The sequence below is a fragment of the Plectropomus leopardus genome, chromosome 13 (assembly GCF_008729295.1).
Source record: "Plectropomus leopardus isolate mb chromosome 13, YSFRI_Pleo_2.0, whole genome shotgun sequence".
NCBI lineage: Eukaryota > Metazoa > Chordata > Actinopteri > Perciformes > Serranidae > Plectropomus > Plectropomus leopardus.
The window spans coordinates 22,421,461-22,449,409 of record NC_056475.1 but is presented as its reverse complement, the minus strand read 5'-3'; the positions used below and the strand labels follow the sequence as shown (position 1 = coordinate 22,449,409).

The 27,949-nt window shown below is 40.7% G+C and overlaps 2 protein-coding genes across 6 annotated transcripts; both read left to right on the top strand.

Moving 5' to 3' along the window:
- The first annotated feature begins 640 nt into the window (after positions 1 to 640).
- Positions 641 to 17,103, top strand: map7d2a (MAP7 domain containing 2a). 3 transcript variants are annotated; one of them, XM_042499884.1, is made up of 17 exons: positions 641 to 1,070; positions 3,392 to 3,484; positions 3,964 to 4,044; positions 4,146 to 4,223; positions 4,868 to 5,031; positions 5,532 to 5,628; positions 6,668 to 6,757; positions 9,297 to 9,403; positions 9,981 to 10,096; positions 10,239 to 10,621; positions 10,721 to 10,865; positions 10,959 to 11,133; positions 11,239 to 11,343; positions 11,480 to 11,530; positions 11,732 to 11,783; positions 13,501 to 14,176; positions 15,502 to 17,103. In XM_042499884.1, exons 1-17 carry the CDS (start codon positions 1,034 to 1,036, stop codon positions 15,755 to 15,757), a joined length of 2,706 nt encoding a protein of 901 aa, XP_042355818.1. In that variant the 5' UTR covers positions 641 to 1,033; the 3' UTR covers positions 15,758 to 17,103. The 3 variants fall into 3 exon arrangements, with proteins under 3 accessions (XP_042355818.1, XP_042355817.1, XP_042355819.1); XM_042499883.1 differs by having other exon boundaries at positions 3,964 to 4,053; XM_042499885.1 differs by lacking the exon at positions 6,668 to 6,757 and having other exon boundaries at positions 3,964 to 4,053.
- Positions 17,104 to 18,811: 1,708 nt separating this feature from the next.
- si:ch211-114c12.2 (uncharacterized protein LOC336578 homolog) lies at positions 18,812 to 27,673 on the top strand. 3 transcript variants are annotated; one of them, XM_042498949.1, is made up of 10 exons: positions 18,812 to 18,896; positions 20,733 to 20,794; positions 20,906 to 21,592; positions 21,945 to 22,583; positions 25,486 to 25,601; positions 25,731 to 25,842; positions 25,974 to 26,046; positions 26,545 to 26,616; positions 26,746 to 26,896; positions 27,123 to 27,673. In XM_042498949.1, the coding sequence occupies exons 2-9, from the start codon at positions 20,754 to 20,756 to the stop codon at positions 26,884 to 26,886; spliced, it is 1,881 nt and encodes a 626-aa protein (XP_042354883.1). In that variant the 5' UTR covers positions 18,812 to 18,896; positions 20,733 to 20,753; the 3' UTR covers positions 26,887 to 26,896; positions 27,123 to 27,673. The 3 variants fall into 3 exon arrangements, with proteins under 3 accessions (XP_042354883.1, XP_042354881.1, XP_042354880.1); XM_042498947.1 differs by having other exon boundaries at positions 20,906 to 21,622; positions 27,128 to 27,673; XM_042498946.1 differs by having other exon boundaries at positions 20,906 to 21,622.
- The last annotated feature ends 276 nt before the right edge of the window (positions 27,674 to 27,949 follow it).

Below are 27,949 nucleotides of genomic sequence, written 5' to 3'. Positions count from 1 at the left end.
AAATTTGGTTTTGGGACTGCGGCTTCCATGTGTAGTCAACAGTATGCACACTACTTGATGGCCACTCAAAGACAATGTTATATTCACTCAGTGCACAGAGTTGAAAGGATACTGGGGCCCACAGCTCATTTTTGTCTTAGGGCTGAAAACTGTATGGAGTTTAAGAATCGCACCCTGTTATACTTTTAAATCTTATTTTACAATTAATTAATATTATAAATTTGCCATGGCCCCCCCTGGCTCCCCCTTGGGGCCGCCACCGCATGGCTATTGATCATTTAAAAAACGCAATAAAAAAAAATGCCACATAGTAACTGTATCTTTAATGTAATGTCCAGCAAAATGATGTAAATCTAATATTACTTGAATTTAGGCCAACAATGCGGGGATAATTGAGATTTCTATTTTTTTCAAGATCAAAACAATTGAGGTGCTACAGAAAACAAACATCCTAAAACCCTAAAACAATCTCCGAAAATGATGCCATGTGAGACAATAAGTTATCTATAGTGGTTAAACTCTTGCGTGTTATAATAGCTGCATAATTATGCAAATTCGGCCTATAGGGGAGCACGCAATGATTCTGCGTATCATCCCTCCTCCTGTCATTGCATTAAAAACCAGCTAAATTTGGTTTGGACTTTGTTGAGCTGCGTGCAGAGAGGAATTTTTTTTCCCATCTACCGGTAATGTGTTGATAGTCTGGATCAGGGCGGGCTTACGCTGCGACGCACGGTGTGGTCGGTCGGTAGTAAACTCGATTGTGTGCGCATCATCTTCTCGGCTCCAGCTCCAGCATCTCTCTCCTCCATCCATCCACAAAAGACTGTGCCCATCATCTCCAGCCTTCACGATGACCTTCAGAGCATCCAGTTGAATGGTGCGTGGCTGTTTTTGTCCGCTCTGGCTGCGCTTTTTGCTGCTGCCGTGGAGGAAAGCGGATACCTGTGCTGCATTGGCATCACTGCAGAGTGTTTCTGGTGACAGCAGCACGTCCGGACATTTGGGTGCATTGTGCCTGTGACAAGCTGCCATGGCGAAAACAGTTGCACCATCCAATGCAATAACAGGTAAGCTTGATGTAACGTTTGTTTGGCTTGGTATCATCACGCTAACGGGCTCTGTTGTTGTGTTTGCGCCGCGATTTGAAGCAGACTCGTGAATGACGCAATTGACATTTCCAGTGCTTTATGTGCGTGATGCCTGCTGTGCAGTCATGACCACTGTTTTGTTTACTCGCCAATGCTCACTGTTCTGCTTGTTTTCAATGGATCACAAGGCTAAAAGATGCACATTTTTATTTGGAATAAGCCCATATACACAGGCCTTAATGATTATTATTATGAATGAAAGTGTGCAAAACAGAACTGGAGTGGCTCTTTTGTGTGTTCACCTTTCTGTCATTGTTTTCCATTTTGCTCGTAAGAGCTCATATATCAGCTTTGCAGATTTAAAAGGTGTCTCGTCACTTCAAAGTAAAATTAGGGTATGTCTGTGGCCTTTTTTTGGTGATGACGCGACTCAATCGGATAAAAGGGTTCAAATGGGTGGAGACTGAGAAAGGAAGACTGGATTGTTGCTTATGACACAGACCCGTGGATTATATCGTCTAATTTTTATAAGCATCAAACCAGTGTGTTATGACTTTGTGGGTAGAAGAGTGGGTCACATTATAGCCTATTTACCCCCCACGCCCTGAGAGAAGGGAAATCTCCCTGTAGGTCAATAATCACATTTGGTTCAACTGTAGGAGTGACTCTGCTTGTTCACTGCTTCATTTAGAAAATACTGGAAGAGATGCAGGATGACTACAGGAGGCACTTTACGTGGTACTTTTAGGCCCATTTCATTAAGAAAAAACTGGGTTCATTTCACTTTTTATGTCTATGGCAGCACCGTTTTTGCAGCATGTATTTTTAAAATTACAGGTTAAATGTTTAAGACGTAAGCCTGGACAGCTCTATTTATGTGTGGTATTCACCTCAAAACCATAAATGCTACAGTAAATACACCTCAGCTCATTAGAGATAGACCACCCTGAAAAAAATCAATATAATGTTTCCAGTATGATGTATGAGTATGATGAATGTGTACAGTACGTTTATGAAAGTTTAAGTAAAGCAAGCAAAGCAGCTTTCCTGTGCAACATAAGCCACATTTAAGAGGGTCTAAGTTTTGTCTGCCAGGTTTCAGCACAGTAAAGGCCTGGCTAAAAAGAGATTAATTCACTGGCAGTTTAGCTCACAGTGCACATATTGATTCAGTGAATTTGTGGAATTAAACTTTTTTTTTTTTTTTTACCCCTACTGTTTATGAGGCACATTTACGATTTAGATGTAGATATTTGAAGACAATTACCCCTCGGTATGTATATAGATTACATAGATATACATAGAAAGACTAAAAAAGATATATTTTGAATATTTAATCCAATTTAAGTGTGTTTTACCATGGATGGATTACCTAACGGGCCTACTGGGCACAGGCCCAGGTGCCCAAAAAACATCAGGGGCACCCCTGAGCATCATCTGTAAAATTGCCAAATATAACTCAGATTGGCACATGTCAAACAGGAAGAGACTCTAAATGAAAGAAATGCAAAGAAACAGCAAAGAGACCTGAAACAATTTAAAAAATTACCTCAAAGAAATGCAAAGAAACAGCAAAAAGACAAGTGTTGTTTTTTGTCTTTTTTGGTGGCTTTGCGTCTCCATCTCAAACGAAGGGGTTTGGAAAAGCTGACGCAGACACCCCTATTTGCTTTCTGATTGGGCGTTCTAAGCCATGATGTGTCCTTCTCCTTGTCTCACCCAAGTCATGTGAACATTTTCCTGAAGAAAGCAGGCTATACATGAGTCTATGAGACTCGACTACTCGGTGTTATTTGGACATGGATAACGAATCACAGGTGTTGCTGACCTTGTTGTCTCTGGTAGCAGCTGTTGTGCTGTTAAATTCTGCATTTTGTCATGCTACTACTGCTTACATGCACAGGGGGCAAGTTATTTTTTGAGCGATCTGCTCAAAGCTATGCTTCCTGTGTAAATGAATGGTCATATGATATGCATTTTAAGGCATGTTAGTATGGATTGAGATTAAAATGCTCATGTGGCTGGGGATTGTTTTTGTTTTAAGACTCAAATGTCTCAAATTTAAAATAGAGTAATGTGGATGTAACCTAAGAGAGGTGGTGGGGCCTTTTGCATATCTGTGCCCAGGGGCCCATTGTCTCATCATCCGCCCATGTCTATTTCCCCGTGTTATCACTCTACATACCCCTGTGACTTTGTTTCTTTCCTCTTCTCCATTTACACCATTCACAACCATCGTGAATTGATGCATATATGCTTAAATCAATGCTCTATGTGTTCTTTCATCCTTCGTGTATTAGGTGAAAAGATGGCACCACCGTCCATCACTCTACTTCCCGAAAAGAGATCTCCGACAAACGGTCACAGCTCTCCAGCCCGAACTGGAAGAACTAGTGAGTAATCCTCTCCGTCTTTCTGTCACATGATGCACTGTGTCCTTCCAAGTGGTTTCATCTGGATGAAAATCAGTGACCACACAATGATTATTACCAGAGAAACATTAAAGGATGCATGATATCACTCAGTAGGCCTATACATGCACAGGGAAATGTGCTTCAAGGCTGCTCTGTCATCATCTGGCAACAACAATAACCAACAGAGGCATTCAGCATATGTGGAGTGACTATGCCATCAAGGGCAGCTTCCTCCTCTCTCCTGCATACTGCTGCAGTTTGCCCTTGGCATCGGGCTGCTTGGCATTTTGCAACACAATGCATTTAACACAGTATAGCAGCCCCACACAGAGCTGAAGACACATTCCCCTCTGCTGGTATTAAAGCAGCACTGCAGGTTAGTAATGTGATGCTGATGTCATTGGACTTTTGCCAAATCGGAGTATACTCTCTCTCTTTTTCTGTCATGGTGATCCCAGCTCCATCCAACACAGAGAAAAGGCCACAAATAAATGGACACCCATCACCTTCACACTTAGCATCTAATAACAACCATGCAGGTAAACAAAGTAAGTCACTGTGTTTGCTTCTTTTAAATGGATTTCTCTCTCTCCTTCCACTGCCTTTTTGTTGTCCTCTGACATTTTGATTCATCTTTCAGTTGTGGAGGGTTACATGAAGACAGACGACAGGATGCGATTAGCCAAAGAGAGACGTGAAGAGAGGGAGAGAAGCCTGGGTAGGTGGTGACCTGCTTTTTTTGGCACAAGTCCAAATAAAGAGGGTGACTTTTGTGAACTCCTAGATGTCTGTAAGTTCCTGTTGGGGTTATATTTTCTTTGGCAGTTTCCCTGCAAAGTTTTTGTCATGACTTTTTTCTCCTCCACAGTTTAATTGGTGATGGAAGGGCTGTGCTAGCCAGTAGAAGTTGAGTTCACTGGATTCGTGATATAATGAGAAATGCCACTTGAGACAATGTGACAGTAACACAGAATAGTGCACAGAAGTAGGTCAGTTAATCATGCAGCTCATGCAGTGGCCTCATGATGACAAGGATTTCTATCTTCATGATAGTCTCGGGTGTGGACTGACCAAGAGATGTTCACGTAGTACTGAAAGATTTGGGGGTTGAATTACATGAAAAATACATTATTCTTAAAAAAAAGAGATAAAAGAGATTTTGAAAAGAGATAATTTACCAATTTCTTATTGCAAAATGGTAAAAAAAAACAAACAAACCCACATATCTCTTCTGTGGATGATATTCTGAACTCTGCACAACCAGCAAAATATTAAAAAAAGCCACCGGCAACAACTCTGGTCCATTAACTCTGTTTTTTTTGTCCATGGAACCTGGAGCCAAATTTGTCTTGTCTCTTTCAGCGGCCAGGGAGCAGCTGATACGGGAGAAGGAGCGCAGAGCTCGGCTGCAGTACGAACGCACAGTGGAGGAACGCTGGAGGCGGCTGGAGGAGCAGAGGCAGAAAGAGGAGCTCCGCAGAGCTGCAGTGGAGGAGAAGAGGAGGCAGCAGCTCGAGGAGGAGCGGGTCAGCTGATATAACAAAAAATATATATATAATCAAGATCTGTCTGATCTAAGAATGCACTATTGCCTATATCTAATTTGTGGTTGTGCGCATAGGTGAAGATATCAGGGGAACATACAGCAGACATGTCCCCCTCAGTATTTAGAACATTTAGTGCATTTCTGATAGAAACCTGAAAATAGCAAAGGACACTTATTTTCACTAAATTAAATACATTTACACAATTAATTGTTGCAGAAAAGAGATAAGGTGGAGCGTAAAATTCATTAGAATATAGGAAATTAAGCAAGGAGTGCTTAATTTCTAGTGGAGGACTGCCAAACCCCTTGTTTCATATGCTTACCCCCAGTGTTAAAGCAAAACCCTGGTTGTGTGTATCCAAGATACATAAAATATCCAGTCAGCCTTTAAAAATAACAACAACAACAACAAAAAAAAAAAAAGTCAATAGTGTGGTGACATTGTTCAGATAAGGTTGTGCTTTGTTATGCTGTGTTCAGGAGCGACTGGAGGCCCTAATGAAACGTTCTCTGGAGCGAAGCCTTCAGCTGGAGCAGCGGACCAAACGCTGGAGCAGAGGCTGCCCTGCAGGAGCGGGTAAGAGCAAATCTTAAAGCTGCAATCAGATTTTTGGATACAAGAAGCATTGATGCAAAGCGTGAATGATATATAACTAAGAAGCAAGATATGGAAGAAAAGTTTTGCTTTTTCCAGAGGGATTGCATTTTGCTGTATTTCTGCGAGACACCAGTGTGTGTGTGTGTATGTGTGTGTGTGTGTGTGTGTGTGTGTGTGTGTGTGTGTGTGTGTGTGTGTAAGAGAGAGCCTTCCTCTTGGCCTGATTCATTTTGCTGACAGCCTGGCTGCTGAAGTGCGCATGAGCGGAAATGTTTTTCTAGTTTCCCACAGAGACCGGATGGAGTTACATATCTGCACTGGTGTCTATGTAGCGCTAAACTATATCATTTAAACTCTGTGGATGATTGAAATACATGTGAAAATAACACATAAATCATCTGCAAACATCTCTCTCTGCCATGGACTCTCTACCACAATGACATTTTGTATTACTGAACAGGCCTTGTGGACACAGGACAAAGTGGTTAAAAGGAGTCCCGTGACCCTCACTTGCAAAATTAACACATACTGACCAGGAAGAGATTCAAAATGAACTGCAAAGAGATACTGCAAAGGAACTGCAAAGAGATGCCATATGATTACAATAAGTGGCAAATCAATCACAAAGAGAGTCAATATGACCAAGAAATGACACAAAATGACCTCAAAGAGAGAAAACCACAAAAAGATACAAATTCCGACCACAAAAAATGCAAAGCAATGATACAGAATGAGGTGAAACAACTATAAAGTCTGTGCATCTTGCTCCTATGTCGGATAAGTAGGGGGCCTCTTGCATATCTGTGCTCAGGGGCCCATTATCTGATTATCCACCCCTGATCACAGAAATTTTCACAACCTGTGAAACAACCAACAAAAAAGCTGTTTCTGTGACATTACATCACAACATCCCTGTTGGTATGTGAACTCCAATCCAGGTCTGTACAGCTGGATGAGGAATTGCTCAGATAAATTGTTCATAACGCTCTGTCTGCTCTGCTCCGCCCGCTGCCTATAGGTGACAGTGAGAATGCCCCACTCCCATTCTCTGCTGCCTCCGCCTTTTCCCATGGCATTGCCTCCCCCCTTCCTGCTGTCAGCGAATCTGGTAAAGTTAAGCGCCCCCTTGCCCTCCCAAATGTATCACCCCTCCTGTTCATCCAACAGTTACCTTGTGTGTGTTTGTTTGCCTCTTTGGCGAGCAACTTAGACCAAATGCAAACGTTGTCTTCCTGTGATGCACGCTGCTCTGTTGTGGAACATTTGTGCAAATGAGATTTCATGTACTTCTGCAAAGTAATCTGTGTTTTCTGGGCTTTGGTGTGTTTGCTGTGTTTGTGCTTTGCAGCAGTGGCTTCTATCTTTGAGTTAACGCCACAAAAGTCAGTGTGGAAGTGCAGCACTGTGGAGACAAGTAAACGGTGCCGGAGCATTTAGTCTTATTATGATCTAACCTAATTTTTAGGCAGAATCAAGCTGAAACATTTCCAACCTTCCTATAATGTTCTGGACGGACTCTGGTGTTTTCCTCTATGACTGCAACCTGACACCATGCAGGACAAAGAGGACAATAAGAAAATGCACCTGCATCTGCTATTTTATAGGCTAAATCTTAACAGCACAAACATGTTCTTCTCAGTTACTTCATCACCTTCAGCCTGGTATCCCTATGGAACATGTTGGTGTAACCCTTTGAAACCTGTGCAAAATGCCTTGATGTCTTTTAGAAACACGGAAAGACGGATATGAGCCAACAGAGACAAAAATGAACAAGAAAGTAAAAAAAAAAACCAACAAGAAAATTACCTATTAGTTAAAAAAACAAAAATGAAAAAGAAATAAAAGAAAGAAAAAAGGGCTTTAGTGCTTTAAAAATATAATAATTCTGTAACATAACTTTAAAATACCCAGTTATGATAATTATAAATCTATTTTTTTCCCTAAACATTTCTCCCCAGCTTTTTAAAGATAATTTTCTAAATCTTCTAATGTCTTGCAATTTGTGGAAAATTTCTTACCAAGTTGCTTACTGCCTTTTTTCGTATGTTTTCGAAAGGAAACGCACCAATTTGCTGAGTGTTCAATGGTTTAAATACTTGTGAAAGGCGTCTGACAGCAGCACAAGAAAATTGATGTCACTCTAGGTTTCTGAAGGGTTAAGTAGAAACACATGATCAGTATGTATAATTCTTTCAACTTTCCCCAGAAGTCACATTGGGATTAGTTTCCCCAGATTAGTAACCTCAGTAATCACAAACAGGCTAAAGGACACTGGATCAGAGTGACTTGTAAACCTTAATGATCTCAAACACCAGGGGTATTATTGTCACAGTTTGTAGATGAGTTAGAAGTATTTGTTTCATTTTGTTTTTTTATAACCTGGCTTTTAAAAATGAAAGCAGCTAAGTGGTGCTGACTCCCTGGAGCAGAAGGTTTTGGAGATTAACTGCATATGACCTAGAATAGAAATAAAATAGATACGTCATCCCACTGAGAGTGCTGCACTCTTTAGAGATTACTCTTCACAGATGGTGACAGATGGATGAGAAGTTACAAGAGATGGCAAGAAGACCGCTTCTGCTGTTTGATGCTTGTTGGGCCTTTGCTTTTGTGGTTGTGTGTTCACACTAGGTCCGTGTATTATTGTTCACAGCCACCATGCTGGCACGTGTGTGCATGCATCACTGCACAGGAGCATACATACTCAGGATTAATTCCTAAAGATGACTAACAGAGGCATTAACACCCCATTATGTCTGACTGTTGGTTGAATCAGTCATACTGGCAGTTAAAAGGCACACGATGTGTTCGATGTCCTACCCTCAGTTGGGGCTAATTTAATTCTGGGAAATCAATGACCTCTTTTTCCAGGCATAGTCAGATCAAGAATGTCTCTCTCCATGTTTGTTCAATAAGGCAAACATGCTTACTTTGAGTTGATCTGGACAAAGTTGATCCTGCATCTGATGCTAAGAAAAAAATGTACATTTGAGATGTATGTATGCAGTTTTTCTACCTAAATCAAAAGCTGACTACCACAACTAACCACAACTTCAAGAAGATAATTTGTAACTTAAAGGGGAGCTATGCCTATGTTCAAAATTCATACGTTACTCCCATGGTCTACAGTCCAAAAATATTGGTAAAATGGGACGACTCTCTCCAAAATCCTAAAGCTAGAGTGCTAAAGCTCAGATTTGTGATGTCATAGGGTATAAAGTGTGGAAATGGTCCACTGACAATGAAAAAGAAAAAGACCTTCTAGATGACACTGAGAGCAGCCAGGGCATTGTTCTGAGTATACAGGTATGTGAACATTTTCTTTTTCAGACTCTATACTTGATGACATCACAGGTTTGAGACATACTTCTCTGGTTTCTGGCTTTCCGAGAGAGTAGCTCATGTTCACAAATATTGATTGAACTTCCCCAGGCTGTGGGAATAATAATATATCTGAATTTTAAATTTAGGTAGAGTTGCCCTTTAAGTTTGTGGCTTTAAAATACAAATATGAGTCTGTCAGCTTCAGCTGAGTGCAGCACACACTGTCCAGTCAAGCCTTCCCCTGGCTACTGTATTAACATCCCTCTGTCACTTGTGATTTACCATCATTTGATTTGATGAACATGGTGTTTGTCATCATGCAGCGCCCTGCAGCCCTCACAGGTCACCTTTCCGCAGCTCGCTTAACCCTGCAGATCACAACAGAGCTGGACTTCAGGGAGGCTCACAGTCCACTCCCAATACCCCCAAGGTCAGAACTTACTTTAATGCCCCTTTAATTGCCTTTTTTTCCCCCAAAATTGACTGTTGATGTTCTGTACTTATGCAAATGGCAATAAATGAATCCAATCTAATCTACTGATGTGCTGTACTTTGACATACTTTCATAACTTTTGTAAGAATTATGGCTGGGCACTATATTGCATATTATTTTGATAAAGTGATATGAGATTGGATATCATCTTAGATTTTGGATGTTGTAATATTGTAAGCTTTTTTCAAGTTTTTTATTTTTTTTTATAAACTTTTCTGGTTTTAAAGGCTGCATTACAGTAAAGTCATGTAATTTTCTGAACTCCCCAGACTTTTCTAGCTGTTTGATTAATTGCCTTTATCCACATAGTCATCATATCATCATATCCACCATCATATCCATCATTGTGTAACTACTTTGTGCCAACAAAAGGCAACAGTAGTCAACATTAAAATATGATCGCAATATTGATATTGAGTTATTTGGTGAAAAAAATTTGGGATATTTGATTTTCTCCGTATTGTTCAGCCCTGCAAGCTGCAAGATCTTATGTCTTAAATCACTCTGCTTACAGAAAGAGCGACTGCGCAGAGAAAGAAGAACTGAATCCCCAGGTTGTGGATCCCCTTTGAGAAGATCAGAATCCCCTGCTAGTGTCACAAGACACTTGGCCTCCCCTACTACCTCCAAGTAAGATGATTTGTTAAGTCAAAGGTGGACAAACATGGCTGTCAGTAGAGACCATTACCTAATTTTGACAGTACAATTTTAAAATATCTCTCTTGTTATTAAACACTTAATTCTTAAACCAAACATCTCCATCTGTGTGCAGGCTGGCATCTAAGATGCGAGCCCAGTCTCCAAGCAATGCACATCAGTACCATTACTCTCCTACAAGACAACGTGCAAATCTGTCACCTGATGATAGGAGAGTGGAAGAGAAGAAGGTGGAGAAACACAGCGAACAATCCAAAGCAGTGAAGAAGAATACAGACATCAGCAGCACGAATCCATCTACACAAGATGAGAAGAATGTCATCAACGCTGAAATTGCTAAAGCCAGATCCTCTAAAGGTGACGTCTTAGAAAAGCATCTCAAAGGTGACACATCTGAAAAAAATCAGTCCCCTGACAGAAAGGACCACATGTCTCCCAAAGTGGATTCCTTGGAAAAGAAGACACAGAGCAACACTCAGGATGGAGACAAGAAAAAAGGTGGATTTTATACAAAGAACAATCGAGGATTTGTAGCTTTATGCTAAATTGAGTCAAGTAGTACACTTGGATGATCTTACACCAGTCTTTCTTTGACAGAATCAGCACCGTGCAACACAGGGAAGGTGGCAGCTGGCACAACAAATGCAGAGGAGGCTACCAGGTTGCTGGCAGAGCGAAGGCGTCAGGCTCGAGCTCAGAAAGAATTGGAAGAGAAAAAACGGGAACAGGAGGAAGAACAACGGTGAGTTCATTGAAAAAATCATGATAAAAGACAGTATTGAATAATCCATGAGGCTTTAAATGTGTTTAACAACTGTATGCACATGTCAATCAGACTACGGGAGGAGCAGCTGACCAAACAGCTCGCACAAGAGCAGCGACAGCAGGAGGCAACGACTCAACAAGTGAAAGAAAAGGAGAAAAAGGAGGAAGAGCTTCACAGACTCAAAGAGGAAGAAGGCAAACAAAAGAAGGAGGAGCAGCAGAAGGAGCTACAGATGGACAAAGAGGTGAGAGATCATTAAAATGTGCCAGGGAGTTGTTCTTGCGTTAGAGTTTTGTAAATTTCAGGAGAATCTTTGGCACATTGTATAAACTACGCTCTGTCTTAACAGAAAGAAAAGGCCAAAGTCCAGGCTCAGGAGAATGCCGAGCGTCAGCGGCAAGACAGAGAGCTGCAGACACAACAAGAGGAGGAGGAGAGGCAACTAAGAAAAAAGGTCATTGTAAATACAAAATGCCTCGACGACAGTTCAAGCATCCATTGCATGCTGACTGCATGTTGCACTTTAAATGTTTTAAACTCTGAATTCTGTGAAGTTCACACAGTGATTAAGTGCTGACATATTTTTGCAGAGAATTGAGGAGATCATGAAGAGAACGAGGAAGGGTGAAGCTGACTTGAAGGTACTGTAAGAGGCGCCCCCCGTTCTCGTACAGTAGTCCCGCTGCCTTTTAGCACCTGCTCATTATGGGATTTTTCAACTTTAATTTATTAAAACTCTGACTTTTCTGTTGTTGTTATCTTTATTAAATTCTATTGTTGGTGATACTTGGTTGGTTTTGTGTCCTGATTGCCACAAACGTTGACGTGATCATCTCTGTTAGGCATTGAATCAGAAGGAGGAGCAGGTGGAGACGGAGCCCGTCTCACTACCAGGTTAGTACATTATTCAGTCGCCCTGCAAATACTTCAGTTTGCTTGCCGCCCGTGCTTCCTCCCTCTCTCTGTATGCCTTGCAGCTGTAAAAATGCAAACAGGGCATGCATGGTCAATGATTTCATTCAGTTATTAGCTTATTTTGAGCATGCGCAGCAGTAATCTACTTTTTTATGAGTTGGCTTGTGTGGAATTTCTATAGGGGACATGCACCAATATTTTTCCAGCATTCTTGTTATTTCTTGTTATACAGGAATTCTGATGCTACGGCTGTTTAGAAGAATGAACAGCTATGATCCTTGTCTATCAATTGCATTTAAAACCATTTGGTGGAGATTATACAGTATTTTCTGGAATATGGAGCAGCAGCCAAGGACTCTCCTCTTGGTGCTGATAGGGCAGGTTTTACTGTAGAGAAGTACCATGGGAGCTGACTGTATAATTAGCTGCTCTTGAAAATGCCCTTGGAAAATGTACTCAGGGAGTTCTCTGGCTCTGCGCAGTGTGAGCTCAAACTTTATTTAGAGTGAGTGTTAATTCTCAACTTATTTGAGTTTTACAGTTGAGCTAATGTCAGTATTTAGTATCAGCAGTAATCCTGGTTATATGTGACATCCTGTTACTGCCAGTGGTGAAGAGTGTTCAGATCTTCAAATTTCCAACCTTGTGGACAACAACGATGTATTCTCTTCTCTTCTCTTCTCTTCTCTTCTCTTCTCTTCTCTTCTCTTCTCTTCTCTTCTCTTCTCTTCTCTTCTATTCTATTCTATTCTATTCAAGTAAAGGTAGTATTACCAGCATTTACAATTTTATTTAAGTAAAAGTATGTAAGTATAATCAGAAGAATTTACTTAAAGTATTAAAAGTAAAAGTATGCAGACACTTTTAAATCAAGTTAAAAAGTAGCCTACAATATTTCCATCCAAAATGTTTTACTGTTGAAACAGAAAATGGTATGGGATTAAAATACTCAAGTAAAGAACCTCACATTCTCACTTAAGTAAAGTACATAAATAAATGTACATACTTCTATCTTAACACAGGCCCCACCTTCAGTTGGACTTTGCTATGCACTAATCACGAGCATGCATTCGCCCACAATCAGGATGGGCCAAGCCAAATATGTGTGGACCCCACCTTATATAAGGCAGCACCACAGACTGCCTTCCAAGCCTTCATGTTCTCTTCAGGAACAGTGATTTGCCCATTGGTCAGGATCAGTGTGGCTGGGTGGATGTTATGTTGCAACAGGGCGTTTATTCATCTGGTTCCACCCATTGTGCCTATAGAGTCAAGTAGAGGGTGGAACTTGTGTGAGATTAAACAAAGGTAACAGTATTCTAACTGAGTTATATTAGCACAGCTGGAGCCCTGGCTTCTATGGCATTCACTGATGGGGGTGCAGGAAAGCAGACAGCTTTGTCTACTGCCTTACGGTGTCCGAGCATATTTGTGTAGGCACACCCTGATTGGCCAGCTATGTTTATGCAAATTTTAGTACACAATTGTGTGCTCATGATTAAAGGAGAGTGTTATCAATAGAGTCCAATAGAAGGTTGCGCCTGTGCTAATAGAAGTAGGGTTACAATATCGTAACCTTTGTGACATCCCACCAATGGTTACTGTTCACGGGACTCAAGTCGATTCAAATGAAATTCAGTTGTTAGCTGGACAGTCTAAGTTTGTATCCCACCGTGATGTTTTTCATTCTCCACAGGTGAAGAACAAGTAAAGACTGTTCAAACTAATGCTCAGGTCAACGAGCAAGCAATCAAAAAGGTTGAGTTTCAGGTTAAAGAGCAGGTCACAGACAAGGTCAACACGAAGGAATGTACCCTGGTGAAGAAAGAAGCAGCAGCAGCAGCAGTACAAATGGACAATCATAAGAATTTGGAAGTTAAAAACAAGACTCATCAAGTGACACCAACAAAAAGTGTTCCTGACAAGAGACCGGACATCAAACAAACCAGTGAAGAGCACGCTGGCCAACTTAACAGGGGGGGCAAAGCCTGTGTTGTCAAGCAACAGGGAAAAGAGGTGGAAACCAATGTAAACAAGCCGCACAGAGCACATGTTAAAGCCGCAGACCAAATAAATAAAGAGGCGACAAAGTCAGCAGATGCCAAAGTCAACCAAATGGAGGGCGGTATGATGAATGGAGCGGTGAAGGGTGAAGGAAGTGCCTTGATGAGAAGCCATCAGACTGCTGAAGTGAGCAAACAGCAAAGCCTGAGTGTGTCGACAGCTGCTAAAGGAGGCTCCCAGATGGAGGTCATTAGATCCTCAGTGGAACCACTGCCAGTGGTACACCTGTCACCACCAGTCATCAAGCTGCAGCCACTAGACGTGAAGGGTACAGCGTCTTCTGATGAGGTGCAGTCTATGGAGGTCAGGTGAGTCATCAGGTAACCCTGCATTATTACAATAGCTCTTTGAGGTGTTGACTTGAGTCACTTGACTTGGACTTGAGTAAGACTTTAGTCCCAAATTTGATAACTCTAGACTTGACTTGATAAAATTTTAAAATAGGACTTCCAATTTATTTTTGGACTTTCACACCAATAACTCAGGACTTCACTTAACATTTATTCTGTTGACGTGAAAATATTTGATCGCTTCCCCCAAGTCCAATGGTGAAAAAGTACGTTATGTAAAAAGTGTGCCACAGATCAATTAGTTTGTCTTCATTTCTTGAGTCAACTAACAGTAATGCTGTTCATTCCCAGCACATAATACCCTACATGCTCTACTTTCTTTCAACCAATCATCAGCCTTGGAGGCTGAAAAGTGAAGGCAATGCAGAAGTTGCAAAAACTGCAGTTCCTCTAAGGGCCATTTAAGTGAGGCTCTAAAACAGTCAGTCTCCATAGACCCCCATGTTCAAATGCCTAACTTCACAGCAGAAAAAAACATGTTTACAGCCCAGTACAAAACCCCCAAACAGTTTGGGTCTCTATAGCTAATTTCATGATTCATGGCAATTGCATGTAGGTGCAGTTTTATATTATTCACCCATTTTAATTTTATTAAGCCAAAAGTTATGCATATTTTAGGTTGTTGCCACGTAACTGACAGGCTGTTTGTGGAGCATTGCTACTATCTGTGGTTTAGATCTACTCTTCGCTCCTCCACAGCTCCACCCTCTTGTTCAATTATGGTCAATTGTGGTTAAAAAGCCCACCAAGACAGCGGCAGACAAAATGCCAAATTCAAGCCTTCAAATCACGAGCCCACAATCAGTGATGTCAGAGTAGCTACATCTATTATTTTATACAGTCTATGGATTGAACCAATCCAAAGCATCCAATCAAAGAATCAGGAGAGAACGATGAAGAACTAACGATCATGTTACCAAACCAGTTGGAAAAATGATAGCAAAAATGATTTCATTTGCGTACAAAAAATAAGTAGTAGTCAACAAAAAAGGAATTGCAAAAGACGCAGCTCAAAATTTACAAACAGAAGCATAACAACTTACATTTGGTGAACAACATATGACTTGTCTGGGACTTGAAACTCAAAATTGGGGCTAGGGACTTTTCAGTCTTGACTTTGGTCTTTACAGTCTTAACTCGGCATGTGCAAAGACTTGAGACTACTTGTTATACTTGCAATACAGTAATGTGGTCCCACCTCTGGTAGTTCTCACCACATTACACATTTGGTCTTTAAGGCCACCAATATTTAAAATAATGCTTATTAAACTATTATATTCCAGCCCAGTTTCAAAGGAGGAGCTGATTTCAATCCCAGAGTTTTCACCAGTTAACGAAATCCAGCCCAGCAATGTGAGCAACACCCGTGCTCTTGAAGACCTGATGGACCTGACAGGCGGCATCAGCCACCCCAAACTGTCCTCTGAAGGCAACATAGGCGACTGCAACAAGAACCTAATTGAGGGTGTTGTTAGTCCCATGTCAGACTCGAAGCTCATTGTGACTCCTCCATCCTCAAATAAACTTAGCATCCAGTAGTTCATTAATCTCTCTCTCCCTTTCTCCCTTTTTCGCTTGTCTTCTATCCCTCTGTCACAAACACTCGCATGTTGTCACATGTGAAGTGCGTGCCCACGTGTCACTACGTTTATGGGAATAGAGCCATAGAGATTGACTTTTAAAAAAATCTGTAAACTTGCAATATAAAAAACATTTATTCTATATTCTAATCACATAGCAACTGACCATTGAAGTTTGTGTCACAGATTTTGTTTGATCTGAGGACGTGTGTGTGTGTGTGTGTGTGTGTGCAAGATGAGCACATGTGAAAGAGAGTCAGGGAGAGAAAGTGTGTCTGGATGTATGAAGTTATTACGAAAAAAAAGACAAATATCAGGGTTTTGACTACTATAGAAATTTAGAAAACACACAATTGCAAATGTATGGTGAGTTAGTTTTCCCTGCACAGATTCCTCACTGGGTCCCAGTACAGGAGTAACAAGCCTGCTCAGAGCATCGACGGCTGCATTTATACCTATGCCTTTCCACGAGCCCTATAAAGCCTTCAAACTTAATTCAGTGTGTTGCTGAGAAAGGCATGGTGATAATATCATTTTAATAATAGCCTACTTTTTAATACTTAAAAAAGAGAGTGCTTCCCAGGTAATGTTATCCATGCATGTGTTGATGTTTGATTGGACTGGAATTTAATGGATTTATCTAGCAAACTAAACTCCAGCAGGACTCGTTCACTCTTCTTAACCCTGCAAGATCTGATCATGGGATTGTTCACATTTTTAATGTCATGGCAATGAGACGATTCCCTTTATCCTTTTTTTTAAATATTTAACTGGGACTTTCTAACTGCACGTGAGTGAGGAGGATGATTCCAAAGCTGTAAAATTGAATGTTATCGCACACTGAGAAAATCAAGGCTTCAACACAAATGATGACACATACATACATACAGTATACTACATGTCTGTTGCAGACTAAAGTGAATCACTAACTTTGATTCTATTGCAAATATACAGTATTGCGTTCATAAAAGCTTATTTAACTGGCAAGGTGGCCATTTTTACAGAGGCTGCGTTGATAAATGGCTTTTCAGTGATGATAACATTGTAAGCTGAGCCGCCTCGTGCCATTTAAACAGTTTTCTGCAGGTGTACCTTCCTATTTAAAGGGTTTCCAAGGCAAAATGGATGCATTAGTCTATTAGACACATCGTAACGTACAGTAGATTCCAGTCAATAGATATCTGGCTGTTGATGTGTTAGACTGAAGTTCACTGGGGCAAGAGTTTACTCAACAATCGACATGTAGCTATAAAGATGCTGTTACAGTTTCTTCTCCTTCAATACTGTGTGGTTCTGTAGGAAATCTAGTTGGCTCCTTTAACTTATTGAACCGTTCATAAAATTAGTAGTAATTGCATTTTTTTGGTCATGTCTACATGTATTACAGTATAGATGCCTTATGAGGAACTGATTAGTTGCTGGAATACTGTGCAAACCATTTTTGCAGTCTCCTGGCTGTGTGTGTTTATCCTTTCTGTTTAGCCACTGAGACTGTTCTGTGTGACCTGTTATACTTGAACCTTAGTTTGAAATGCTTCATCTCCTCCATGCTGCAAAAACAATAATGCCAACCAATAGCTTATACATATTATTATGCCACTTATAAAGTGACGTTTAGATTTGTGTTTCTTAAACAATACATAGCCTGATCAGTCTTAAATTGTCTGAAGTGAAGTTACCACATATGGATGTTACACACAGTATTCAAAAGTTAGGATTTGCTGTACATTTTACATATTCAAACACTGCTGTTTTACGTTGACTAAAATCACACTTTCTTTTGCAAAGGGGATGATTTCAAGGGAAAGCATATGAGTACGAAATGATACAGTATATTCAACCAATTTGAATAGTACTCAAGTTTGCTCATATCCATATTTCAAAACGGTCTTTCACAGTCAGCTCAACACTGAGTTATGTATTTACTGTAGACACTGTGCATGGTTAGCATGGTCATAACAATGTTATCTGAAACAATAAAATGTAAAACTGGGAAATTCTGTGTTTTTATTTGTGTGTTTTTTTTTATTAGGAAGCAGTTAACAGGGGGGAGCTGATCATATCATGGAGTGAGATGAAGAGAGAGATGGAAGACTTCAGAGACAGAGAATGAGACGTACAAAGAAAGAAATTGCACAGATTGTTGTAAAACACACACACATAACTAGCTCAAGCCAGTGCTGTCTGATATACATACGAATATAAATCCTTTAGTACCCTTATAGGGTTTCTGTTGAACTGTTAGAAGACCCAAGGCAGATTCAACAGTAACTGAACATTAAAACCTTTATTGTTAAATGCAGGACTGTACCTAATATACGAGGTATACCTAAACTGGGTGAGTTGAGTTTAAATTAAAGAGACTTGATTTGTGATCCAGAACATGAACATACAAGTGCTCAATCATTTAAGTAAACACCAACATAGAGCCACAGCACATGGAAGTTGCACATATAAGAAAGCTATGAGACAATAAATCAAGAGGCATGAGTTACATAAAACACTAAAGTACATACACATAGGCCTGGCCTATATTTTTTTAGAGCTTTTCTAAAAAGTACAAGTACAGAATAACACATTTTTGTGACACATTATTGGTTTGTCAGTTGGAAACCAGCATTGGAGAAACACATCTCAAAAGCATTGCTCTTCCAGAGCAATTAGCTCCCTAAAATGTGGATTATCAGGAATAATGGGAAGACAAAATTTCCTGAGAAATTTCTAAACCCTCGGTGTGAATAGCTAACTAATTAATAAGATGCTATTTTCAAACCAGCTCTGAAAGACAGGGACGAATTCTGAGAGAATATATAATCATTATAACAAATACACTGACTTGTGGGTGTTAATAAATTAATGCCCAGGACAAAATCATTTGTTTGTGGACTGAAAAGACAATGCTGGCCTTTCCGCAGTGCCTATAGACATGTAGGGCCCCCTCCAGGGCAGCAGGTGACGCTTCAGTTTGGCTGTTTCACGCAGTGGGTGAAAACAGAGGGCGGTGCGGCGAAGAAGAATAAGAACAAGCACAAGAAGAACAAGACGAGCAGCTGAACTGTGTCGCACGAAGCCTTCTTCAATTTGACGGTTTTTCTTCGGTAAGAGTTTGCAAAAGTAATGAATAACACGTATATGTAGTTTAAGTTAACGTTTGGTAATTTATTTTTGTCTTACTTGTCGCTAAAATGTCCAAATGACTCATACTGTGAATGGCGTTTCCCGGGAGCTGCCAGCGGAACACCCAGGCTAGCGTTAGCTCACTGGCCTTAGCAGAGATACGGTTGTTGACTCGACCTGCATCTCCGTTTGTTGCTAAATTTAAGCCTTTACTAGCGTGTGCTGTGCTCGCCGCTTCAGTGTGGGTTTTTTCACCAATAGAAATAACATAATGGCTGTCTGAGTCGTCGTGTTATTTTCCAGCCAGCTGCCAGTCGCCAGTCCAAAAATGGAAGCACCAACAGCCCAATTCCCTCACCGGGATCAGGACTGACACTGGACCCACAGCGACCATTCTTAACCTAAGCTGAAGCACCCCAAAACAGCAGTCCTATGTGGTTACAATTTGGATTCTGTCGTCTTGTTTGAAATGTTAAATGATACGTTTAAACAAAAGTGAACGATTAGAAGAAGTAGTGCTGTTTCCACAGGTATGTGATCTTGCGTCCGATAACGATGGATCGATAGTGAACTGTTACGTCAGGCCCATCTGAGTACAGTTTAAACATTTAAGAGACAGACTTATCTCCACATACACCACGAGAAGTTGACCACGGTGCTTCAAAATCTAGAAATGTTTTTACCCTTTGGGTATATTTCATGCTAAATGTGCTTAGCTCACCCTTTCGCTGTTACATGTTATTTGGAAAATTAGGTGATTTAGGAGAAGACTAACAACATGTTCTGCAGCATATAGTAGTATCTGTTCTTTTAATGTGTCAGCTTTTAGGTAGGAATTGCCCAACACCGAGGACAGAAACGGTCCGTGATAAGGCGCTTGTTTGGCCTAAACAGAATTCGAGGCCTTCTTAGGTTACACATGAACATCTACCTTTTATTTAAACATCTACTTTATAAGTGTTTATGTCCATATCTTTATATGTTAATGTTTTATTGAAAACCATTAGGGTGAAAGAGTTTCACTCAGTAGGAAGGCAGCTGAAATACAGTATAATCTGTTTTTTATCTGTGAAAGAAGGCTGTTGAGTAAGTGAAGAGACAAGAGTTGTTTTTTTTTTTTTTTTTTATCTCTGATGAATAGTTAACATATTGCTCCAAGTTGGCTTTAGTAATTTCAAACCTTCACTGTTAAAGAAATATGCTCTTTGGACCTTTTTTGGTGGGATTGTTTACGTGTTTTTCATTTGATTAAGCCTAGTCACGTTTTATAATGCATCTTAGATATTATTATCCATTTAAAATCTTGATGCTATATTGCATATTATATACTAATCATTGGAAATTAATTGTACATAAATTTTAATTTTACAAAATTTTCATAGCATTTTAACATCATGTTGTAAACTAGTAGTATTTTCAAATAGTGATTTAAATGAGGCTTTTTGAGGCATGTTTCAGTCTATTTTAAATTAAGTCACATGTAGTTTGTGCAAATGTTGATTATTTTCAAAGTGTATGATAGATTTTGTAATTCTTAGACTAGATTTCTACAACCATAGAAATTCTGTTCAATATTATAAATGTTTGAGAAACTTCTACTCACTGACTACCCGGCTGGTATAAAATATGAGTGAGATAAAGAGATGAAGAAATAGAAGGTGAGTTAAAGAAACATAATTGAAATTAACACTTGGTCAGCTAACTCAACTCTAGACTATGTGTCGCTTGTTTCAACTATGGAGTCTTGGCAGGTCAAAGATTGTGATTTTTTTCTGAAAAAGCTGTCCAAAATGAACACTGTTTCTTTTTTTTCATAGATTATTCACTCACTTCCAAAGATGGTTCGACCACATTTTGGACCACCACGTCTGAAGTCCAGGTATTTTGATAGTAATTTCTTAAAGTTGCACTAAGATACTTTGGAGTTATGTTTAAATGTGGCATTATGTGTTACAGTAAAGATATTTCTGTTTGTCTTGTGTCCTATCAGACCCTATGGAGATGGTCATGGTATTGGACCTAGTGAAGGGCATTACAGCCCCAACTCCAAAGGTCGAAGAGATGACCAGGGCTACCAGTCAAAGGCCCCTTTTCACTGGAGAGATTCCAGAGGTAGAGGACGTCCCCCAGTTGTCAGAAGAGTCCCCCTGATGGGAGAGCAAAGGGAACCACGTTTCAATAACTGGAGGTCCCAGAATCAGGATTCCTTTCAATCATACCCTCCCAAAATGGAGCCCCACCACAGCCAGAGGAGGCCTTCTCCATCTAGGCCAAACCGGTCCCCCAATGTCCAGCATCAGTCTTCTCGCAGTCCTGCACAAGGATCCCCGAGTCAGAGGGGCCCGCCTTTTCATGGCCACCCCTCAGGTCACAGGTCACCCTCTCCAAGACATTTTCGCAACCACCCACCCGACAGGAGGCCCGGCTCTTCACCAGCCTACCAGAGCTCTTTCAGGGGCCCTAAAAGGCAGTCAGGTTTTCAACATCATGAGCAGAGGAGTCGAGACCCTCGTGGGAATTACAGTCCTAGAGAAAGGCCCTATGAGCATGCAGGTCATGGCATGAAGCGCTGGAACGAGGCTGGAGCGTTCTCTCATCCACACAATGGAGAACACGGGCCCTCTGGGTCACAGAGGAGCCCCAGAGAGATGCATGGGAGAGGCTCATGTCCAGAGAGGTACAGGAGTGAAGCAACAACCCCAGCTGGGTAAAATTATTAAAGAGGAGGCCTGAAGCTGGCCCAGTCCTCCCACTCATTGGGATCGTAATGATTACCTCTACTCTGCCCCAACTCATAATAATTAGAGGGGAATAATGGGGGTCTGATGTAAATGTGGTTTCACCTGCCATTGAGAGGAGGGTTGCATCTGTAATTGCCCTTTGAAAATATTCTTCACCTACCTGTTTCATTCTGTCATGGCATTATGAAGGGGCTGCATTGAGATAAAAGTTAAAAGTTCCGCCTTCCACTTAACATGGCAGTGGATCTATCATTGTAATGATTTCTCTATTGTTTGATGGATATGCAGGTGGTCATCTGAGCAAGACTCCAGGCGGCAGCGTGGTCCGGTGGAGAGGCAGGGCAGCAGATCCCACAGTAGGGAGAGGGCACAGGAAGTTTCTCACCCGCCCCCTTTCAGATGCCCCTCATGGAAAGGAGGTCCACCACCATCCTCCTCCTACCACAGGAGCCCTCAGGAGAGGCAAATGGCAGGACCCCGCAAGAGGAGGATATCAGATATCAGCATGCCCTCCTCAGACCCCGCACTGGAACATGGCAATCCAAAACAACCCAGGAGAGAAAGGCCTCAGCTGCTTAGTATTCCCAGGCCATTCGGAGGTCGACCTTTGTCGCTTAGGGATAAAAGTTACCTGGTTAAGAGCCAACAAGTCAGAGCAGAGTCTCTCATGAGGCTCAGAATACCTCCATCTGTGAAACCCAGGCCTCGCCTGGGCGACTCTGCCTCACGGGGAAACATCAGCTCTGTTCTTGCTATGAGGAAGAAACGATTCCAGTCAAATGCAGTTCCCCTGAAAAAGCTGGAACCGCGGAGGGGAAAACCACCACAGTCACCCCCCAGAGAAGAAAGCAATGCCAGCAAGTCTTCAAGAGACTCTGATACAGGCAAAGAACAGGTGGAGTCTCGCCGGTCCATGAACACACACAGGTACGGTATTTTCCTTCTAGCACTGTTCGCAGGGGCTTGATGATGATTAAGAGGTCAAGAAAGAATGTCTCTGTGTGAAGGGGGTGCCAGCTGTGGAAAATGGAGATATCGTGATGAGCTAAATGTGCAACACTGAGTCAGTTCATGAAAAGCTGCAAAGGTTTTGCAATGCCTCCCAGTCTGCGTGCTGCCTGTGTTTCAAATATCTTCCTGTGAAGTGGGCTGAAGAGAAAGTGCTAAGTTAAGCACCATATTGATAAAGCCAACCTGTTTAAAACCTGACAAATGTTTTAATGCCACTGATGAGGAGTGTGGGAAATGTAGCTGATCTGTGCTGCTGAAAGGATTCCTCAGTCTGTCGACATTCAGAAAGAAGTGCTCTTCAGCATGTCGTGAAGACCTGTTTCTCCTCATTAGAGAACAAAACCAACCCCTTACGTAGTGTAAAACAGTATATCTGTGTATGGAAAATGATTGCATTAAGAAGACTGCACCTGTCAAGAACCTAAATGAAACTTGCTGTGCTGCCCCTTTGAAATTATTGGCAACCTTTTTACATCAAGGAACAGGGGAAAAGAGATGAATCAAATGTCAAGCATAACGGTGACCGACGCTAAATGATGAGACAGCAAAGTTGCAAGTCAAGTGGCATGTTTGATTGTGGAATTTCCAAAAACAGAGCTAGTCTGAGCTGTGATGCTTTGTTTTACTTTGAATATCATCACAATGGCAAGATGGATGACGCTGATTGTTGATTACAACAGAGACAACAAAAGCAAGAGAACATGAAGAGGAATTTTCATTGAAGGATACAACTAACCACCATCAGAGTCGCTGACATTCCTTTTTAAAGTGATAAGTTACCTAATACATAACTCGTATACAGTGATTGATATTTCTGACTCCAGTGTACATCAAATAACCAATTACAAAATGTCTTTTTATAAATTCCCGAAATGGTTACAATAGACATTAAACAACATTTTAAATAGTCAAAAGCCAAGACAAAGATTTCAGCACACAGTTGATCTTTTGACTAATACAGTACGTCAATCCCTATACTCCGGAGTTTCTATCTTCACACTTTCATCAGATGCGTACCTTCGTGTGAGTGTGTGTGTGTGTATACACGAAAGACCAGAGTAATGCTCAATTTGTGTGTTGCACGGAACTGAAATTTGGAAGAGGAAATCTTATTCTTGCAGTGTGCAAAGTAGATTAATTCAAAAAGGACTGACTCATCAGAATTCACAATTCTGCTCCACCTGAAGTCTAAAATGTGGACCGCCATTATTCCCATTCAGCAGAAGGAAGAGGAGCTGAACCGCTGCTTGCCCTTCAAAAAGTGCATCCATGTACTTGAATTTTCTGCTTATCTGCAGTTGTAAGAACATGAAGAATCCATTCAGACGTCTATCAAGCATTAACCAGGTCAAGGCTGGAGAAACATCTTGAAATATTATGATGAAATGTACCAGCGACTTCTGCAGAAGTTTGCGACCTTAAAGCAACTGTTTTGCCTTCTCTGTTCTGATATCAACACACCTGCAGTGAAACAGGCCTTGATGTGTCATTTTAAACATTCGGAAAAAGATACATGAAGTGGCGTAGAACGTATAAGAAGACTGTTCATCAAACTGACAAGACACAAATGGTCAAACAGGACAGACTTGGATTCAAAATTGATGAGAACAAGATGAAAAGAGTGTCCAGAAGTTGATACTGCATGGGGACAGAAGCAAGATCAATTTGATACCACCTTGTTGTATTCTTAATGTTCATACATTTTGGCTGGACCCACAGGTCAGCATGTGCTGTGGTCAGATCCTAAGTCTAATCTGACATGTGACATAAATGTAATAATCAGAGGTGGGCATCATCAGCCTGGGGGGAATCATAATATTCAGTCGATGTTTTAGAAGACTAATGCCGCCAAAGTCCACTAACCCAAACCTGCATATGACAACCTGCGAAGTCGTTGCCTCGTGTGATGGACAAAAGCTCAGTCAGTTCTCTGGACTTTTTCCCGCTGGAACAGAGCACTGCTACATGAAGAGGGCAGTGCTTGCTCCTTGACTGTACTTACTTCAGAATCACCATCATCTTTATTAAGTCTGAATCATACCCAACGCCCCTGATGATAAGAAGAGGTGGAGATCAAGAGGAACAGGACTCTTCATTGTGGGCTCTGCAAAGCCTTATGTCAGTTGCCTTGAAACCAGAACTTGTCCATGAGCAAACAAACACCAGGCCATCTCTTAACACCACTGCACAGCACTGGAGAAGAAGCTGTTAATCCGACATAATCATCAGCCTGGATTATGATCAGCCATTCACTTGAGAACTACAGACGTCTCCAAGGCTGACGACATGTGAAACCTTTTGGATAACGGTGATTGAAGTCAACCAAAGGAAAAACTAGTAATGCCCTGATGTCAAAACCCTCTGAAGTTCAGTCTGATGCTGAAAACAAGCCTGCGCTTCTGAGAGAGGGACGATAGAAGATATGATGATCTGATCTAAACCAGTATCTAAAAGTTGTCTCCAAGAATTGCCAGCTCTAATGATCACTGAGTAAATGAAGAGAGCTCAGATTGATTCAGGGTACAAAGATAGGAGTAAAGAAGCATGGACAGTCCATGGTTTTTGTAAGTACCCATGTGATGCGTGGCTTTATAATCATTTGTCTGCCTGCAAAAACAGTGCTGTTCATTACTGGTTAATAATTGATTACTTTCAAGAGTTCACAGGGTCATTTAATTTTTACTTTTTTTCCTTATAAACACTGATAACTCGAGTGACATGATGCTAATGTTCCCAGGCCACATTTAATATGATCGTACACTGACATAAACGTCATACTGCTGATGTCATTAATGTGCCTCCGCTGATCTCTCCCCAGATCTTCTCCCATAGAGAAACGTGACCTTGTTGTTTTGTCCCACTGGCCTCCTGGGCCGAGCTCCTCCTCTAAGGACGACTCGCCCACGAAAGATCGCAGCCCAAAGCCAAAGAGTGGTAAGTTTGTTCTTTTCGCTCTCTGTTTTGATATCATATCACTTTACATTTGTTTGTAATTCAGAGGGTTTAAGACTATTTTGGTTAAAGATACACCTACAGGGTTTATTATTTTTACTTTTTTTGTAGAACGCAGTTCAGATCGCGATGTCACACCAAACAGCCGACTCTCAAAGACAAATGATGCCAGATCTTCACCTGAAGACCGAAGACGTGGCTATGTGGATAAGAGGGTGTTTAGGTACGTTTCATAGTACCCACTTATCTACGTGTTTCAAATAAAGCTCTGATTCATTAGGTTGTGCCGTATTTTCCTGTATGTGAAATGTAAGTGTTATTCAGTGTTTCTGATGTTCCCCTTTGTCTTTGCAGGCCATTTAATATGATGCAGGACAGCCACAGACTTGGGAGGCCCTTCAGGAGGCCTGGACCTGGACCCATGCAGGTGAGTGACATTAATTGCTGAAGACTGTTGAGAGCTTGTGCTGCTGTTTCTGAGAATTCACACAAAAAAAACAGCAGTAAATGTACTCACAAGCAAAACATACATTAAAACTGAGTGCTCTATTGCATTTTTTTTAAAAATGTTTCATTGTATTCAAGTCTTAAAGAAAAGCAAATATGACTAAATGAAAGAGTGAGCTGTCAATAAAGGTTTGCAGCTAAATCATGGGATTTTTAAAATGAAGCCTATGGAGGCACATGATCGACTCAGTTATTGTAAATAGCTTCTTCAGCCTCCTGGATGTGTATAGGCCCCAAAATATTAAATCTGTAAAATTAAAGATGATGTTTTCATTGTGAATAATCGCAGATATAAAACCACGGTTTTGTTTTTTGGCCACACATTTACATCTGCACTGTATTTCTTAAATTTTAGATGTTAAACGAATAAATGAGGGTAATTCTGTATGTATTCAGACTTCATTGTTTTGTTTTACAGAGACCAAAGTTCACAGGTGGTCCAAGGAGGACGGGCCCTGAACTGTCTGGAAATTTTAGAAGACCACTCATGGTATGCAGACCGTCTTCAGAGATCACCTGGTTCTTTTGGGAAATGTTGACATGGCTCATTCAAGAATCTGCTTTTCTAATAACTAATATTTTTTCATTCCTTTTTTTTTTTTTTTTTTTTTTTAATAAGGAGAGCCTTGTACCACGTCCCTTCCCAAATCAGAGGCCAGTGTTCAGAAAAAGTCAAAACATCATGTCCAAATATCGCACCATGAGAGTGATGCGCCAGCGAGTTCCTTACAACAGAGGGCCCAGCCAACAGCGCTGGTGATAAACCTCTGGTAAGTTTTTTTATGTGTGGGTGTAAGCAATTTCAATTCACCATGTAGTGTCCTCACACAGTGTAGTATTTCCCATCTGCAGGCCATTAGTAGGTCTATTTGATACTTCATTTGGGTCATCTGTGTAGCTGCATGTCGTTTTTTTACTGTAAAGAAATCTTTATTTATCACAGCAGAACAATGTATAAATTCCGCTGTACTGAAATTATATTTTTCTTGATCTCAGCACAGGTTCCAAAGTCTGCAGACCAGATACTGGAAAAGGCAGAAAAATCCCAACAAGACATCTCCATAAATGGACTGCACAAACCCCCTCTCTCTTACTACAATCCCAACCTGCCTCTATGTTGTGGAAGTGTCGCTTGTCTTTTTGGTACAAGTGTTTCAGTTGCACCTTTGAAGTACTTCAGTACTTCCGTTTTAGGGTATTTGTAAAATATGTCATTACATTATACACCTATTTTTTTTGTGAATTTTTAGTTGGGAGTTGCTGCCTGTAATCTTGTCTTCATTTTACCAAGATAGTTTTAGCATTTTCTTAGTTTACCAGCAAGAATCCGTTTCAGGTTTGTGAAGTCCAAGAAGAGTTTACTTTAATATCTTACCTTGACTGTCTCAAAAGATTTATCACATGAAATGTTCTGTTTGATTCGTCATGGGTGTTTTGATAAGACATAGCAGCTTGTCTAACAAAATTTAGCTACTGCTTGTAAAAGTTGTATAATCATATGTTTAGTTTATTGTTCAAGAATTGCAATAAAATCCGATTTAACAAAATCTTTTTGAATTTTTATTTTTTGCTTGCAGATTTAGACATAGGACAGAATCACCTCATCAATGATAAACCTATATGCCAGGTTTCTTAACCTTCTCTGAGTAGTAAAATCTTAAATATGGTCATTTATTTATGATCTGTTTTCTGGAAGTAATTGGTCAAACGGCTTTATTCCTTGATTCAAGGAAAATGTGTCTTCATGCTTTCCAAATGATTTGTGGCACGTGATTTTGGGATATTGCAGAATTTCCTTTCAAAATACTTGAAGTTGTATTCTA

What these genes read in the sequence shown, in the direction of transcription:
- map7d2a (XM_042499883.1), top strand. Translation starts at nt 1,034, where the DNA reads ATGGCGAAAACAGTTGCACCATCCAATGCAATAACAG. An exon ending in AGCAGCTCGAGGAGGAGCGG is followed by an intron (nt 5,032 to 5,531) that starts GTCAGCTGATAT and finishes TGCTGTGTTCAG; the next exon opens with GAGCGACTGGAGGCCCTAAT. An exon ending in AGAGGCAACTAAGAAAAAAG is followed by an intron (nt 11,344 to 11,479) that starts GTCATTGTAAAT and finishes ATATTTTTGCAG; the next exon opens with AGAATTGAGGAGATCATGAA.
- si:ch211-114c12.2 (XM_042498947.1), top strand. Translation starts at nt 20,754, where the DNA reads ATGGTTCGACCACATTTTGGACCACCACGTCTGAAGTCCAG. An exon ending in GAAGCAACAACCCCAGCTGG is followed by an intron (nt 21,623 to 21,944) that starts GTAAAATTATTA and finishes ATGGATATGCAG; the next exon opens with GTGGTCATCTGAGCAAGACT. An exon ending in CAGCCCAAAGCCAAAGAGTG is followed by an intron (nt 25,602 to 25,730) that starts GTAAGTTTGTTC and finishes CTTTTTTTGTAG; the next exon opens with AACGCAGTTCAGATCGCGAT.